Below are 17375 nucleotides of genomic sequence, written 5' to 3'. Positions count from 1 at the left end.
TTTCCACCCATATTCGGTTCAAGGTTCGTAATGGTATGAATGTTAGATTTTGGGAAGATTTATGGTGTGGTGATCAGTTGCTGTCTCTTTCCTTTCATCATCTCTTTAGCATTGCCGAGAATAAGCATGCTTACGTAATTGACTGTTATCATCTTGATAACAGTGGAGTTACGTGAGATGTGCGTTTTAAGCGTTCTTTTCAGGATTGGGAGATAGTAGAAGTTTACGTCTTTTTGGACCTGTTGTATAGACAGAAGGATGTTGGCAGAGGTTGTGATGATATTTTGTGGACCCCCTCTCTTCATGGTAGATACGAAGTTCGATCCATGTTCTTGTGTTTGTCTGATTTTATTGGGCATAATTTCCCATGGAAGTGTATTTGGCGCTCTAAAGGTCCTATTAGAGTTGCCTTCTCTGTTTGGACTGCTACCTGGGGAAAAATTCTAACATTGGATAATCTGCGCAAGAGAGGTAATACCATTGTTAACTGGTGTTGTCTCTGTAAAGCTACTGGTGAATCCGTGGACCATCTCCTTATGCATTGTCCTGTTACTTCTGATTGTTGGAATCTCATATTCAGTATTTTTGGCGTTCAGTGGGTAATGCCTAAGCACTCTTTCCAATTTATTAACGCTTGGAGAAGTTACCCTGTTTCTGGTCATGCTCGTGATTTTTGGAGAGTCACCCCACACCGTGTTTGGTGGTGTATTTGGAGAGAGAGAAATAACAGAAACTTTGAAGGGAAGGAATCGTCTTTTGCAAACCTTAAGTCTCTTATTCTTCGCTCTCTTTTCTGTTATGTTAGAGGTAGCGCTTGCTCCTCGATTGATGATTTTTTTGTTCTATTGGACTCTGTTGGTCCGTAGATTTGGTTTCTGCTCTTTCGTTTTCTTTTTTTGTGTATTAGGGACACGTTCCCCTTTTGAACATTTTTCTAATATATTTTTACTTATCAAAAAAAAATATATTATTTGAACCATTTTTGGTACTACTTCAAGGTACATTATATTGCAAAAGTTAAATTTTGATACAATTATACAAAATCCTCTCTTTTCCTACTCAATTTTAATAATATGTGCTCCTACAAAATTGAAGACATTATCTCCCACATTATACAGAATAACTGAACCGACATACACATTCAACAATTCTTAACATAAAACTCATTCGACTTCAAGTAATGGTATAAGCATATGTGTGTGTGCATATTCTGTATAGCCTATATCCCCTAACAAAGCGCAGATTGATTCATTCCAATTCTTAATAAAAAATACAGTCCAAAAAACCCTAAGTGAGCAGAATTTCCACAATAGGCATATTTGTTAAAATCGAAAGGAAGAAAATTTTTACAAATTCAAACTATATACCATACCTTAGCTAGCGAGAACTCGTCATCAGACACAATTGGCTTGTCAGCGGTGGCGGCGGAGGAAGGTTGGGTCGAATCAGCGGCTCTGGCGATGAAATTGAGTCTCAAACGGTGGTGAGATTGGGAGAAAACGAGTTCTTGATTGATGAAGATGCTCAAACCTGTGCGAGGGTTAGGTCGAGGAAGCGTCGACGAAGGGCGGTTTAGAGAGAGAATATACTTGCGACTGAAGAGACCGATTCGGTGCGAGCAGAGTACAGTTCCTCCGCCGCCTCCTCCCATTACCGCCGGCGCCGCTGCTTTGATCGTCATCGCTCTCTCTCACTCTAGATTTTGTCTCTCTACAAACACTGTTCTCTCCTTCTATATCCTTTGGAGCAGAACGAGTGAACAATTGTAATCTACTCTCAACCGCCAAAATGGAGATGACGTGTCACTCCGATATCAACCGTTCTTATTATCAAATACTGGGTATAATTTCCAAATGATGGAGAATTACTCTAATAATAAACTCCTCGTAACCATTGGCTTTTTTTAATTTTTTTTTTTATTTACAATTGTAAAATTATCTCAAGTTTTTGTATTTTTCATTATAAAGTTTTACATTTAGGCCAATCGGATAACTTGACAAATTATTTATATTTGACTTGTTTACTAATTATTAATTTGATATTTGATTTGCTAAAGAAGCAATTTTTGTTAAAATATTTAATGTTAGAAGCTATGAAGCACGGATACTCCTCCCAGGGGTCCCGTACCCGTGTCGGATACTTTTCGGACACCGACACCTGTAAAGTGTCCAAATATTATTTTTTATTGGACACGCGTGTCCGAGGCTCGGACACACGATCAGACACTTCTGTAAAATGTCCAAATTTTATTTTCTCTCACCCCTCTCAATCTCTCCTCTTCTTCAATTATCTCTCCTCATGAACAAGATATATATATATATATATATATATATTTAAGTTACATGAACAAAACTTTGTGAAAGACTAAAAATATATATATTTATTTATATACATATTTAGTTCATTATAGTTATGTCTCTTCTGCACATCTTCGATTGGAATTTGGATCAATTTTACTTTTCATTTATTTTCTGTTTTGTCTTGTCTATATTTTTCTTATAACAGAGATGAAATTATTGAAATTGATTCTGTTCTTTATTATTGTTTTATTTTTCTGTACAAGATTCTAGTAATTATATTTTGAATATATATATATATATATATATATATATATATATATATATATAAAATTTTATAGGCGTATCCCCGCCGTGTCCGTGTCTTATTTTTTTGAAATTTACCTTGTCGTAGTATCCGTGTCGTGTCGTACCCATATCCCGTATCTGTGTCCGTGCTTCATAGGTTAGAAGAGATTAACAAATAATGATTTAGAAAAGAAAAAATAATAATAAAATATAAACAAAAAAAGAAAAGGTAGAAAATTTGGCATTTGGATTTTATTAAAGAGAAAAACAATAAAGAGAGACAAAATATAGAGAGAAAAGAAGAAGAAAAAAATAATGATTAAATATGTTTTAATAATTTATAAATATTATATATTAGAGCATTAGATTATATATGTATAGTATATTATAATATGTCATATGGGATGTATCATAATTCATAACATGAATGACAAAAGTAATAATAAGGGTCTTAGTGGTATTTTTTTTAAATTTTTTTAAAGTGAACGGTGAAGATTCAAGTATCTGAAAGAGTAAAGTGAGTGTGTAAATGGTGTGGTGTATGTGAGTTTGTTTGCCAATAAAAAAAATAACAAAAATAATCACAGTTATCAAAATATATACTTATAAGGCCTTTTTAAACTTGTTGATATGTCAAATATTTTTTTTTTCCCATTTTCTTCTTGACAAAAAATAAAAAAATAAATACTCACACTCATTCACTTGACCCTTTGGTATGCCATTTTTAGTTTCACGACTTAAATTGACTTAAATTGGTTGGGAAGATATCACAAATTGCATAAAAATTGTTGACCTAACATTAGTAATTTAAGTAATTAAATCGAATAAACAAGACGAGTTTCAAATTCTGACACGATATAATTAATTAAACAAGTTGACACAATTATAATACAAACATAATTAACGTGGTTGGAACGATGAGCAGGAACAAGGCAGGAGGAGCAACACGTACATTTGTTGTTAAGTTTAAACTTACCTTGGTGGTAAGAAAGAAAATAATTTTTGAAAGTAGCTCTTTTCAGGGACTTCAAAACTCTTTAAATAATTCTATTGGAGTAATGACAGCCATAATAGAAAATAAAAAATTTCATCAATACTTGCTCAAAAAACTTAAAAGTAAATTTATACTTTTTTGGAAGGTTGGATATATTACACACATATGATAGTTCAGCGTTTATTATTTTGATGCATAATATTTATAGTGTTTTCTTTTCAACACACATGTTAACTAAATATTGTAAAAAATAACTTTATTATCTCATCGTATGAAAATGAAGGCACTATTATCTTTTCACGCTCAAACTCATAATAAATAGCACACATACAAATTTAAGAAATGTCCAATTAATATACAATATATATATATATATATATATATATATATATATATATATATATATCTTTGTAATTTATCAAAACTTTAAAGAATGCTATTGTAATTTGCTTACAAAATCTTGTCACATCATATGATTTTTCTGAATTCATGAATGCAACTTTATATATTAGAATCTCACCAAGTTCTAGTATTTGGATTCATAAATGTGAGTGCATCAACTGATACCTCTTGTAACAGTTCTATTTATCAATCAAGTGGTCAAATATAAACAATTATAATAAAAGCCAATAAAAACCTAATTGGACAAGACTTATTTCACTTCACTTGGCCCGGTGTAAAATGACATAAAGCCCATTAACTCTATTTATGTGATGTAGATTGTGAAAAAACAATATTTATTTTAAGTTGTCGCTGCGTTTGTTTCAAAATATTTTTTTTTTCAAGAAATATATATATTTTTAGGTAATATATATAATTTTTTTTGTTTGCCAAAGGTGAAAGTCAAATCCATTAGATGGGGGTGTATAAAATAATTTGTCGAAAATTGATGAATAAGTTATTTTTATTAAGTTTTAATAATTTTTTTTTCGTAAATATTTTACGATAACCAAATACCAAAAACCACATAAAATACTTTCTTTACCCTCAAACAAACGAACCAATATGTAATAATATCTCTGTAAAGGTATTGTTCTCTATAATTTGATGACCGGCTTAGAGCATCGGATTCATTTGGGCTGCTAAACTCAAAATTTGAAAAAGGTGTAAAAAGTGAGCTCTTCAATGGGCTTTCATTTGGGCTCTCAAATTTTAAAAATGTCAAATTTCCTCTCAGATATAGGAGCTGCCAATTTTTTTTGGCAAGTCTTCTCTCTCTGTACGACGCCGTTTGGAACGATTTTGTAACTCTATCCAAGTCTTCTCTCTTTTTGTACGATGCCGTTTGGAACAGCTCTTTATTTCTGTCTATTCTGTGGTTGCGTTGCCCTATTGTCTCTCTCTCCCTCTCATCTGCAACGACAACGATTATCGACAGCGACCGGATAAATTCTCAGATCTATATTTTCTCTTCCCCTCTCATCCTCATATATGTATGTGTATATATATATATATATATACACATACATATATGAGGATGAGAGGGGAAGAGAAAATATAGATCTGAGAATTTATCCGGTCGCTGTCGATATTTATATCTTCTCAGATCTGTAAATTTTGTTGAAAAACTCAAAATTTCTATCTGGGGTTTGCTCACACTTGTTAGTCATTATGTGTTTCGTATTTAAATGTTCTTTATTATTTTGATGAATCTTTGAGATTTTTGTACATACTTAAAAAGGATTTAGTTTGCAAAACAAGAATTATAGACCCTGATTAGTTGATTTAGAAAAAAAAATTAAAATAAAACCCATACGTACAAGTTAGCAGTTGCAGAGAGAGAGGGGGGCAAGCTTGAGAGTTGAGAGACAGCGGCTGAAGCTTGCGAACGGCGAACCCAAACTAGAACATCGGGCGATGAAAAGTGAAAGATATGGGTTTTGAACTTCTGATTCTTGTTGATTTTGTAATTTGCAGTTGCACAGGGAGAGAGAGGGGGCAATTTCAAAGTTGAGAATGAGAATAGAGATGGAGGCAATTGGATAAGGCTGAAATGATTTGCCCTAAAAATATATATATTTTTAATAATAATATAATCAAATATATAAAATATATATGAATTTCAAAAAAGAAAACAAAATTTATATAAAAAAAATTATATAATAATATAATCAAATATATAAATTTATATATATATATATATATATATATATATATATATTGGTCATTTTTTGACCAGATATTTTAGATTTTTGTTTCTTTTTAATTATGTTTAATTTTAGTTTCCTTCTAATGTCTACAACTTTACTTGAAATGTGCCTAATATTAATATTACTGATACAAATATGAATGGTGGGTATGGTAGTTGAAAAAGAATGGTGGTTGTGTCAAAAAATAGCATTTTGTATGAAATGCACCATTGTAGCAGAATTGTAACATTTTGACATTGTAGCACCTGTCAAAAGATAGATTTGACTTGCAAAAATAGCTTTTAGCATTGGAGATGCTCTCAGAAAGTTCCTTTATATTTAGCAGAGAAAAAATTTTGAAAAATAAATTATACAAAAGTAAAGGAGATATTTCTTAAGGAGAAAAAAAAAGTACAGTAAATATTTCTGTCTTTTTAATTCTACATGTCATATTTCTTTTCTTTTCTTTTCTTTTTTCAGATCCCAACCATCTTTGCAAAATCTTATTAATTTATAATATTTTTTCCCCAGATATTTTTAAACACCAAATTCAAACACCAATTCATAATTAATAAGCAAATTCATTTTCTGGATGAGCAAATTGTGCCTAGCTTTGGTCACTCCTAATTAATATAGCATCCGGAAATATAAATGGAACTTGTAACTATAGTAAGAAAGGCAAGCACCTGTGACTTTACTACATTTATTTTTTGATAAATTATACACGGCTTTACTTATATTTTTTTTACATTTTTAAAAATTTGGCTCATATGTTCAACAACATCCTTAAGTCATTTTATTTCCAATAGACTTGTAAACTAAATTTTATAAAATGATTATTTTATCCTTTTTCTAATGTGAAAGTAGTACAATAGCATAAATTATCCTACCCTCCCTTAAAACGCACATCATCTCGAAGTATTTTAGATTTTGGCGGCACTAAACCAGAAGTGTCAATCTCACCATTATATGGGGGAAAAAATTGTGCAATTTCGAATTAAAAGTTGTAAAATTTTGACTTTAATAGTGCAGAATATTTGAAGAGCAAAACGCTGACGTTTTGACTGTGATGATAAGTTGGTTATGCGACACATTTTGGATAATTCGATTGCCAAATGTAGTATACTATAGATGATTTTTGTTCCTCGTATACAATTGCTCAACTGCAAAAACACAGTCACTCTCCATGAATATACAGGCTAAAAAAAGGACTGAAATGATTCCATGGAAGGGTGTTTGTTTCCTCAGTGTGTGTGAGAGAGAGAGAGAGAGATTGTGTGTTTTCTGTTTCCAACCAAAAAAAGGAGCATGCACGTGATTCCCAAGCTGGAACCAATTCCACCAAAATAAGAACAAAACATTACATCACCATTCCACTAGCTACTACAACCACAAAACCAAAAACAACCATGCATGACAGATTCCTTCCCCTCTCTGTTCATTCATGATTGCTCTATTCTCCCCATCAAGAAAGACTCACTACTTACCAATATCTCTGAAGAGAAAAGTGAGATAGGACATAGATATAGAAATAAGGGAGAGATAACATGTCAGTGATCACGGTCGTCCGATACAATTTCATCTACTTTCCAATGTCTCTGAAGAGAAATTGAAATAGGACATAAATATAGAAACAATTATATTGACGGAGAGAAAAAACGTGTCAGTGATCATAACCGTCCTTACAGAGGAACGCTTGCTCGAGAAAATATATTTAGCACCCGTTAATTTGGTGGCAAAAAATAATTTTCTTTCTCGGTTTGTGTTTATCTCTCTGCCTTCTTCTCATCCACAAACTCCTCCATGACAAGCAACCACCTTGCTTGCACCTGCCCTTTTGCTTTGCCTTCTCTCCTTGATCTTCTTCCTCGCTGCTTTTTGTTTCTTCTTTATCACCTGTAACTTTCACTTCAACCTGCACATGCAACTCACATAATGTTCTGACATTAGTGTCAGACACCATATGCATGTCACACTCAACTTCATGGCCAAATATGGTTAAAATTAGTACGTGTGAATCAACTATTTGAGTGTTTAATCAGTGTCAGATTTGATTGTTTTGTGTTTGAATTTCTGGAAGAAGTTTTTGACTGCTTTGTGAAATAATAACTAGGTACCTAAATTTTGAACCAAACACAAACAAGAATCAACCCTTTTGAACTTACAGGTGAATCAACTATTGAGATTGTATGTGTTTTGAATTTTAGGAAGAAATTTGACTGCTTTATGAAATTATAACTAGCTACCAAAGTTTACCTCTTGAACTTACCCAAGATAAATAAATAACCCTCTTGAAATTACCATACCTTACAAGCTCAAAAAAAAAAAAAAAGTTGCCAGGCTACCTCCTAAAAGTTTATGGTATTTCAAATCGGAGTTTATAGCTGCCAAGCAAATACACACACCCAATGTGTCCAGTGAGGCTCGAACACCATGCCTCCCCTTTAATAATTAAAAATATATATATTTTCAATGTAAGCATGGATGAGTCAAGATTGATTTTATCCCAAATCATCCAACTTAGCTTGTATGAGCCAAGATTGAGGACTCTGGTTGAAGTTCTAAAATGCTGGGTTGGAATTTATGGATTTCCTAACACTTAATCAAAGAGCAGACCTCCAAAATTTCATGATCTGTTCAAAGTCTGAGGTTTGTTATCACTTTGTTTATAGATATTATTCTGCAAAAGATTAGATTCTCTTGACCCAATCAATTTGCAGATTTGGCTTTCTTGTCATGTTTTTTTGTTGTCTGGAGCCTTCTCTGAATTCATTCCCTTTTTGTCAGAAAATTTTGCCTCATAAAATAGTTACTATTGATTGGATTGGATAATTCCTTAAGAGTGTGTTCAACTTATTCACTGCATCAACATACATTTAACCAAAATTAATGATGTGACTACCTCATAGTTATTTTTCAGCCCTTCACTTTATAAACCCCTTGAAACACATGTTTTTTTTTTTAAAAAAAAAAAATAACGGGATTAAGAATCCCAAAAAACAAAAAAAAATTAGTCTACTAAACGAGGCTTCTACGTGGTCTAAGCAGCATCGGCGGATATACGTAATCTTACTTCAGCAACAGAGAGACTGAATTTTTTTTTTTTTTAAAAAAGACTAGTCCTATTCTAAGTATGGACACACATACGTAATCTTACTTCCACAACGAAAAGACTGTTTCTTTATTCAAACTCGTGACCACCAGATCACAAGGAAGCAACCTTATAGTTGCACCAAGGTCCACCCTCCTGGACAAAGGATAAATTGAAAACTCAAAAAATTTTGCATTGAAGCATCTTGACAGAGTACTTGAGAAGAAAGAAAAAAAACAATGTAGGGGCCAAAAACTAGTTGATGGTAAAAATGGAAAACAGTTTTGTGCTGGGATTATTTTTGTTTTGAATTTACCAAAAAGGGGATATTCTGTATTTATGGCCTATGAATAGATGCTTTCTTGCCAGGTAAAAAGAAAAATGATTCTCTGGAAAAAAAGACAAGCACAGAAGTATAGGGTGCTAGAAAAGCAAGACATTTGGGTGTAAACTTTTGATTCATACATGTCCTTTAAGCCACATGGGCCCAACAATTATGAGGCCCCCCACCTTGGAAGGGCATTGCCTAATTATATGACATCAATCATGCAATCTCTCCCTTCAGAGAAACTCCATTTATCAAGTGGCAATACTGTGTGTGTGTGTGTGACACACACAGGAGCAAATTCAAAAATGAAGCTAGGAATTGGTTGGTCTAGGTTATTTCAAATGATCACCTATACATGCAGTCCAAGGTTATTAGTATCGTCTAGTACGGCGATGTATTGATCGATGCGTAATTATTTTTTAGGCTTGATACACGATTCGTATCGATCAATTTACACTGACTTTATCTGAGTCCGTTATACCGCGCTCGCAACCGATGCCGAGTGAACATGCTCTAAAGTTACTTGTGAAAGTTATTTAATTGCTTTCATCAAATATATATATATATATATATATATATATATATATATATATATCAGATAATTTAATTTCAAATATAAAATGAATGGTAAGATAAGGATTGAGATATGATTGCCTAGTGTAATAAAGTAATGGAAAAGTTTGGAAAAGGAAAAATAATGCACTTTTTCAGTCATAATGCAATTTTTGGAATGAAACTACTAATAGCCTCTAAGATATATACTTTAATTGCAGAGTAATTTATAGACCAGATTGTGACATAGGCAAAGAAAATTTGGACCAAAACTCAGCTTTTAAAACCAATCAATTTAGGAATAACCCTTTTTGAAGCCCCTTGATTTCAAGCTACAAAAAGAACCAGCACTCTAAAACATTTTTGCACATTTTATAAAAGCAGCTCTGCTCTTGATGGCCATAAATTCCATAGAAAAGTTTTAGTTGGGAAGAAGAATTTGTTGGACAAAAAAAAAAAAAAAAGAGTTAAACGCGTCGTGATTTTAATAAAGTGACTCTAAAAATGCGGAAAGGAATTTAAGAAAGAGAAGAAGAAATGATGCAAAATTATTTGGTTACTGAGATGGCAATAAATGAAACACAAGTTTTGTGTGTGTGTGTATGTGTGAAGCAATTCATGGGAAATTTTTCAAGAATGTACCTCTTCCTCAGACTTGGTTTTTGCAATGTTAGAAAAGGGTGAATCTCCGATGACCGCGTCGCCTCGCTTGATCGATCTTTCTTCAATGGGAGGAGTTGAAGCAGGGCTAGGACTACTACTTGAACTAAGGTCAGGTGGTGTGCTTTGAGTCCCCACATCTCTAGTATTCATGCTCCACTCTTTCTTCTCTTCAATGAAACAAAAAGAGAGACATATAATTAAATATAATGAAATGGATATATATATATATATGACTAGAAATATATACAAATTAAAGAAGAGTTTTAAGACCTTGAATTGGAATGTGGACGTCATTTTCATGTAGAGTGAGAGAAGAATTTGTATGAGCTAATCTTGAGTGAGAAGGGTAGATCAGAGGTGCTGACATTGCAAGTCTGCTTGTTAATCTTCCACTAAGTGTTTTCGCCGACAAACACTCCATTGGAACTTCCCCTGATAAAGGGTTGCAGATATATTTCTCAGCTTCATTCCACTTGGAGTTTAAAGCAAAACCATCTGGTGATAAGCACTCCCAACTATAAACCGATCTCGCCTGCAATGCTGCATTAACACGAAAACCATGAATTCGCGCTTTTTTTCTTTTTTCTTTTTTCTTTTTTTATGGAAGTAGAGGTACCATTTCATCAATCGAGAGTCACGAGTTTCTAACATATTGATACCTAATACGTACCTTTTAGAGCAGTAGTGAATGAGTAGGTTGACGGATCGATCTCTTCTGGGAAAAAGACGAGAAATTTCAAGATAAGCAATACATCAAAACCAAGCTCATCATTTGCATATATATATATTGGTGATAGGCTTGTAGAAAAGAAGGTACCTTTTAAAGAGTAGCCAGGAGAAGAAGGAGTGCTGGAAATGGTTATGTTTGATCTGAAAGACCTGGTGTCTTCCCTTCTAATGATATTTGATGCTGAGAACCTTCTTGATCTCGTGTTTTCGCGGCTGATTCGAGACTTGAGAGCCCATTCTCTTAAGTTGAACTCAGGCTCGTCTCGTCGTCGTGAAGTGCTTGTACTAAGAGGAGATTGCTCCATGGTAGATGCCATGAAAGCAAGCTTTTATTGCTTCGGTTTCTTTTCCACCTCCTCCTCCTCCTCCTACTCAACTTTGTAACATTTTTATAGGGGTGTAAGTTTAAAAATCACTGGTTGGAAAATCAGCAAATGCGTAAAATATGTCTATAAAATCTTTCTAATCAGTTAATTTTGTTTTCTAGCTTAAGTTTAGTCACTGATTGTTATATAACCATAAATAGCAAACACCCTTGGGATACGAGAGTTCTTACTGCAACTTGATCCTAATTACACACCAAAGACACAGTGCAAAGGAAAAAAGTTGGAACTAAAGCACAACTAGGAATCTATACTATGTATATATATATATATATATAGTGTAGATTTATACAACTAGGAAAGTCAGATGACGTTTAATCTTTTGTTATTATTTGAAGAAGAAACAAAAGAGTTGCTATATAGCAAGGCAAGGTTTAGCGTGTGGCAAGAAGGTGAAATTTTTTGTTCATTGACTGAAGCAAAATTTTTAGAAAAGGCAATTTCCAACTTGCACACCCTTTGCTAGTGTTGGTTTGCTCCCTGTGTTGAGTCTGTTCTAGCTTGTGTTTGGGCCTTGCACCCTTTTCTCGAGAAAAACTTTTTTGCGTCTGTTGTATGCATTTGGATCGTTCATATAATATATACACTAGCGCGTGTATTATACACACCGGTAATGAACGATTGGATGAACCCATTGCACCCTCCAACGGGCACAAATAAGTTTTTCTCCCCTGTAACAATTAACTAACCATTAATCCCTAACATTCTTGTCAAAATAAAAAAATAAATTAAAATAAAAGTTGTGACATCTTTTGAATGGTAATACTTTAACTTACATATTTATTTACATGTCAACTGATTAATGGTTCGGAACTAATGAATCCAAAATCATGTAATAAATTTTACTTTAACCCCTTTCGGCTCTCGATTGAGTACTCTTAGTTCCGTTAGTGTGTAATTTTGCATCAAATCGGTGCTTGATTAGAGGAAATTTAGTTCGAGTTTCAAAATAATTTTTTTTTTTTTTTTTTTCTAATTTCAATTCTAATTGGCTTAATCAAAGCGTCGTCAATTCGACATTTCCAAACGTAACATTAAAAAAAAAAAAAAAAAAAAAAATTAGGATTGCAATTTGTTCCGGGCTACAATTAATATGGGTATAGGTGAGGAACAAAAACCATATATTGCATTGCATACGTATGTTGTGGTGGCCATTTCAATGGTAGGGTAGGGTAAGGTGATGGGGTGTTGTTGCAGGCAGAAAATAGACTGATGGCCACGCGTGTCCATCAATTCCTGTACAATGGGCACCACCATTTGGATTCCCACGTTCATCCTGGTCCATCCGAAAACTAGGTCACAACTGTCTTCTTTAATTCTCTAGGTTAGCCAAGTATCAACCAGTGCAAAAACTTATTCCATTGGAGTACTGCCAATCATAGTCAAAGCTATGTGATTCCGCTATGTATAACTTGGACCTGGATCCCCTTGGAAGGAATAGATATTGTTTTATTCTAGGCACCCGCGCATTCGAGCCGTAGGTGTACAACACGTGTCCGTTTGTGTATAATACGTACAACTCGAATGAGTCCATTACACATTGCGTCGGGTGCACTCAATTTTTTCTTTTTTGAAGGAAATTCCGTATGACCAAACAGGTGTGTGAAACTCCCAACACGAGACTTACGTTGGACTCGATGCCTGTACACCAAAACGAGACAGCGCAAAGAATCCCCTCCCCCCTATTCCCATATGAGTTTAGTTGCAAATAATATGTATAAGTGTTTTCCTAGTCTGAAAGTTTATTAGAATGCATATATATATATATGCATTCTTTTTTCAATATTCGATAAGATACTCACTACCTAACTGTCTCCATATAAATTGAATGGGGTAAGAAGATAGCACCACCATATGGTATCATGAGTTGCAATACCTTGATTTCAAATAATGACCGACTTTACGCATTTGTGTTCTTCTTTTTGTTGACATGTCCAGTTACATTATTTGGCACTTTTGGCATCCGAGGTTACAATTTGATACCTAAATTACAATATATATATATATATATATATATATATATATATATATATATGAAGAGAGAATTTTGTAAATCACAATTATATTACAGAAAGAGAAATTATTTTGACAAATTTGACAATATTACATCGTTAATGCAAGAACTTTAAATTATTAATATAACGAAGCAAATAAAATTTTGTGACAATTTGAACAAAAGCTCCAATAAAATTGGTTATTTGAACGAGAACTCCAAAGTTGATGAAAGTGGACATCACAGTGGGGTTGTTTTCGTTATGGGTTGGAAAGCTCGCACAGTGAAGATAGATATTATGTATAGATAGATATTATGTATAGATTATAGAGAGAGAGAGAGAGTGGGAATGGGGAGAGAGAATATTTGTGTATGTGTGCATGTTGTTGCATGACATGTGATTGTCGTTATCATGATCATGATCATGGAATTTGAATAAATAGTGGGGGACCCAAATTTATGGCCCTACGATCCAATTATGAATGTAGATGGGTCCCACTCTGAACTCGTCTCGACCGTCAGTTTTGTCTCACGTACATGCACAAGTAGGTTTCATGACAGGGATAAGGGGATCCAGTAGTTTCATTTAATTTCCAAATATATAGTTTTGAGGTATTACATTTTCATTTCCTGTCATTTGTCTTATTCCATTTCAATGTTTCTAAAAAAAAAGAGAGAAAAAAGGCACTGTTGTGTTCAGGTGTAATAATTGTATATGTACATGTGTGTGTGATACATATATATGTACGTATGTATAGAGAGAGAGAAGTCGATGATTTACTCCATGATTTTATCATCAAGTTCAATTTCATCTGCATTACTGCAACTGAATTTTATGTCACTATGGATTCAGAATTTCACACACACAAAATCATGAAAGGCACAATATTGTTAATTAATAGAAGTATAAATTGCTAAATTTTAAGAAATTTTACTTGACAAAAAGTATTTAACTTATAAAACATCAAAATAGAGAATAATCTACTCCCTTGAATCTAGACTTGACATGTAATATTTGTGATCCTCTCCCATGCTCGAGCGGACCTTGTACTCCACCAAGAGCGATGAGATTGCATCATCTGGTTGTCCACCTGCTGCTTCCACTCTCATCACTTAACGATGAAATTCTCACCCTTAATGGAGTACATGATCTCTCCAATTGTCAAGATAATTTTACTCTAGTGAGACATCTCGAGGCCTTGTAATTTTAACAAATTAATTTTCTACTTGTTAATAACCATGAAAAGAAAACATGACACAAAAAATACAAACTGTTAATTTCTACGTATAATAAAATTTTACAAATTTCTTGAACCAATTTGATCTTTTTATGTTTTGTTGGGCAAAAGAGAAGAAATAGGAGTGGAGGAAAAATAAGGATTATTTCTATCGTAACAGAGGAGACAATAATAGAAATGATAATAGGAGGGATGACATCTTTTTTTTCTCTTTTCTTTTACAAATTAAATATGAATGGAAGAGAAGAGAGAATACAAGTAGTGTTATTATGGAAGTTTTGAAATACAATACTATCCAAAATTATACAATTTTTAAATTACAATATTATATATTATAGATAATGATTGGTATAATGGTAAAAACTCTTTTTTCTTCTTTTAAGAAGACAACAAATTATGAGCTTATTATTTTTTGTTCCATCAAACCGAACAAAAAAAGAGAATAACATAATCTCTTCTGTAACAATGTCTTATTCATTCCTTCTTCTCTCCCTTCCATCCAAATTTTTTCAGAATGAGATTTCACTCCAAGGAGTCAAATGGATACGCAAATTTCTTGCATAAATAAATAAATAATAATTTATTAATTATTCCACTTTATACATTCTTGTACATAACAACCATTCAAAAATGGTCTATATGATTGAAGGAAGAAAAGAACGTTTCCAACCCGAAAATATCTTTTTGTTGTATTGTGGATTTTGTCCATATGACTTTGCAGAACAATAATAACGACTGGCCCATACCAAAGCTTTATACACCTCACCCTTTCTCGAGGGTATGGAAGGACATGCAGACACGATCTATATAATCTCACGTCAACATTCTAACATGGGTATAGATTTTGGAATTAAGTCAAAATCAAAACAAAAATGACAATTAAATCATAAAATGCATACATCAAATGTTGCCATCTAACGTCTTCTAGCACATTTGGGATCAAATTTCAACTCCAAAACCAAAGCATATCAGGGGATATTTGATAAATTTGGAATTGAAGCCTCCAATCTCCAATTTCAAATCTATGGTACCAAATTACCAATTCCATGTGTCTTATAATTGATGCATACCATACAACAGTCAAATAGAGAAATTCCCCCCAAGGACTTGGACCGACGTCACTTAAGCTCTACGAACAATTGAACCTCACAGAAGAAAAAACAATGGCACCAAAAGCTATTCACAGGTTGGTCCAAAACAAAGGCACAGAGAAGCGTTTACCGTTTCAATAACTAATGAGGATGATCAGTGATCCTATATTGTCAACGGATATTGGTTCTTTTTGTCTTTTAATCAGTAGGCTGGTCCCCTGGTGGCCTCCTGCAAGATTAAGTGTTAGTCGATTCATTAGGGCCACAGGGAACAGAATTGTGTTTGGACATGGGACATCCTTCTTACAAGTACTTTTCATCACGTGGATCTTCATTGGGTGACTGAAAAATCATGCACTTTCTCATCCCCAACGGCCACTGGGTTTGTGCACTTTGGAAACCCAGCTCAGAGATTGACGGATAAAAAAGATGTGTGTTTCTGCTCTCAGATTTGGGTGGTGAGGGTTAAGAGGAGTATGATTTTCTCAAGTTAAGCTTTCAATGGTTATCTCATACAAACACACTATTATACACACACACATGCGTGTACATACATGTAACTGTAATACGTGTACCACCAAGGGAGCCTATCTAGTGCTACTTCCTCGTCTTCGGAAATTAAAAATTGTGAAATTCCCTATAGGAGCAAAGTGGGAGCGTCAATGACCGACCGTGTAATGGTATAGAGTAATTATTGGACAATGACAAAATAACTCATGCCCAGGCAAGAGCGGAGGGAGGGGTATGCCAGCAGGGCCAGCCCCCCCACCAAAAAAAAAAAAAAAAAATTATTAGTATGTATATATATATATGTACACACTTGGCCCCCGCAATATATGGAAGGAAAAGAAAAACTAGGGCACTCGTCGCACATAGACTCTCTCAGTCTCTCTCCTTCCCCTTCTACTTGTTCCAGCAGCATGGCCACACCAATTCCACTCCCTCATAATCCTCTTGTACCTGTTGTTGTTGAGGTTGTCATTGCAAGTGTGGTATATTTATTTTTTATTTATTTTTTTCCCTTTGGATCAAGGAATTTGTAGATTTTTTTTTTTTTTTTTTTTTTTTTTTTTGACTAAATTTTTAATTTAATTTTGCTGGTGTGGTAATTGAATCTGATCGGTTCTATATATTAAAGAAGAATAATTTGTTAGTGGTTAATTTTGTATGAGTTGGTTTTAATGTTGATCCATATAATTTTAGGGAGTGGTCATTTGAAAAACAACAATCATATCTGGTATATGTGTTAATTCCAGATAACTTATGTATGAATATATGATGATTTATGCATTATTTTATAGGTTGTAATTTTATTTTTTAGTTTGTGTGGGATTTATATTGTTTAATTTAATTGATTCAAAGTAGAGGTGAGTTCCGTGAGGACTCTTCAATTACTTACCAAAAAGGAGAAAAGACCTCTTCAATTATGAAGCTTTATTCTTCTATTTTCAAAGAAATTTATGTCTAGAATTCTGTTATATGTTGCTCAATAAAATAAGTGATTTTGAATTGGATACATATCCAGACTACCCATCAGATATTTAGATATGACAACATCAAAACAAAGCATAACGATGCATATATTGCAGTGCTTTATTA

General features: G+C 33.4%; 2 protein-coding genes across 6 annotated transcripts in view; both read right to left on the bottom strand.

Annotated features, from left to right (window-relative positions):
- LOC132316078 (uncharacterized) overlaps positions 1-1765 on the bottom strand; it is a 62932-nt gene extending 61167 nt beyond the window's left edge. For 2 of the 3 annotated variants that reach the window (XM_059814587.1, XM_059814586.1), the window contains exon 1: positions 1373-1758. In XM_059814587.1, coding sequence (XP_059670570.1) covers positions 1373-1681 — 309 coding nt within the window. In that variant the 5' untranslated portion in view covers positions 1682-1758. Of the gene's footprint in view, positions 1-1372 lie in introns of all 3 variants that reach the window. The other variant, XR_009483914.1, reaches the window with a different exon arrangement.
- Positions 1766-6988: 5223 nt separating this feature from the next.
- On the bottom strand, positions 6989-11840 carry LOC132316077 (uncharacterized). 3 transcript variants are annotated; one of them, XM_059814584.1, is made up of 5 exons: positions 11160-11829; positions 11013-11054; positions 10613-10882; positions 10322-10509; positions 6989-7623 (listed from the first exon to the last, which is right to left on the bottom strand). In XM_059814584.1, exons 1-5 carry the CDS (start codon positions 11386-11388, stop codon positions 7423-7425), a joined length of 930 nt encoding a protein of 309 aa, XP_059670567.1. In that variant the 5' UTR covers positions 11389-11829; the 3' UTR covers positions 6989-7422. The 3 variants fall into 3 exon arrangements, with proteins under 3 accessions (XP_059670567.1, XP_059670566.1, XP_059670568.1); XM_059814583.1 differs by having other exon boundaries at positions 11013-11057; positions 11160-11820; XM_059814585.1 differs by having other exon boundaries at positions 7480-7648; positions 11013-11057; positions 11160-11840.
- Between the last annotated feature and the right edge of the window lie 5535 nt (positions 11841-17375).

The sequence above is a fragment of the Cornus florida genome, unplaced genomic scaffold (assembly GCF_030987335.1).
Source record: "Cornus florida cultivar Cherokee Brave unplaced genomic scaffold, ASM3098733v1 CherokeeBrave_3.0.0_Hap2_Chr07, whole genome shotgun sequence".
NCBI lineage: Eukaryota > Viridiplantae > Streptophyta > Magnoliopsida > Cornales > Cornaceae > Cornus > Cornus florida.
This window is presented reverse-complemented; position numbering and strand designations above follow the sequence as displayed.

Coding starts and splice junctions, on each gene's coding strand:
- LOC132316077 (XM_059814583.1), bottom strand. CDS start 11,388: ATGGCATCTACCATGGAGCAATCTCCTCTTAGTACAAGCACTTCACGA. Junction 10,883..11,012: donor ATTCACTACTGCTCTAAAAG/GTACGTATTAGG, acceptor GTGTTAATGCAG/CATTGCAGGCGAGATCGGTT. Junction 10,510..10,612: donor CGTCCACATTCCAATTCAAG/GTCTTAAAACTC, acceptor GTTTCATTGAAG/AGAAGAAAGAGTGGAGCATG.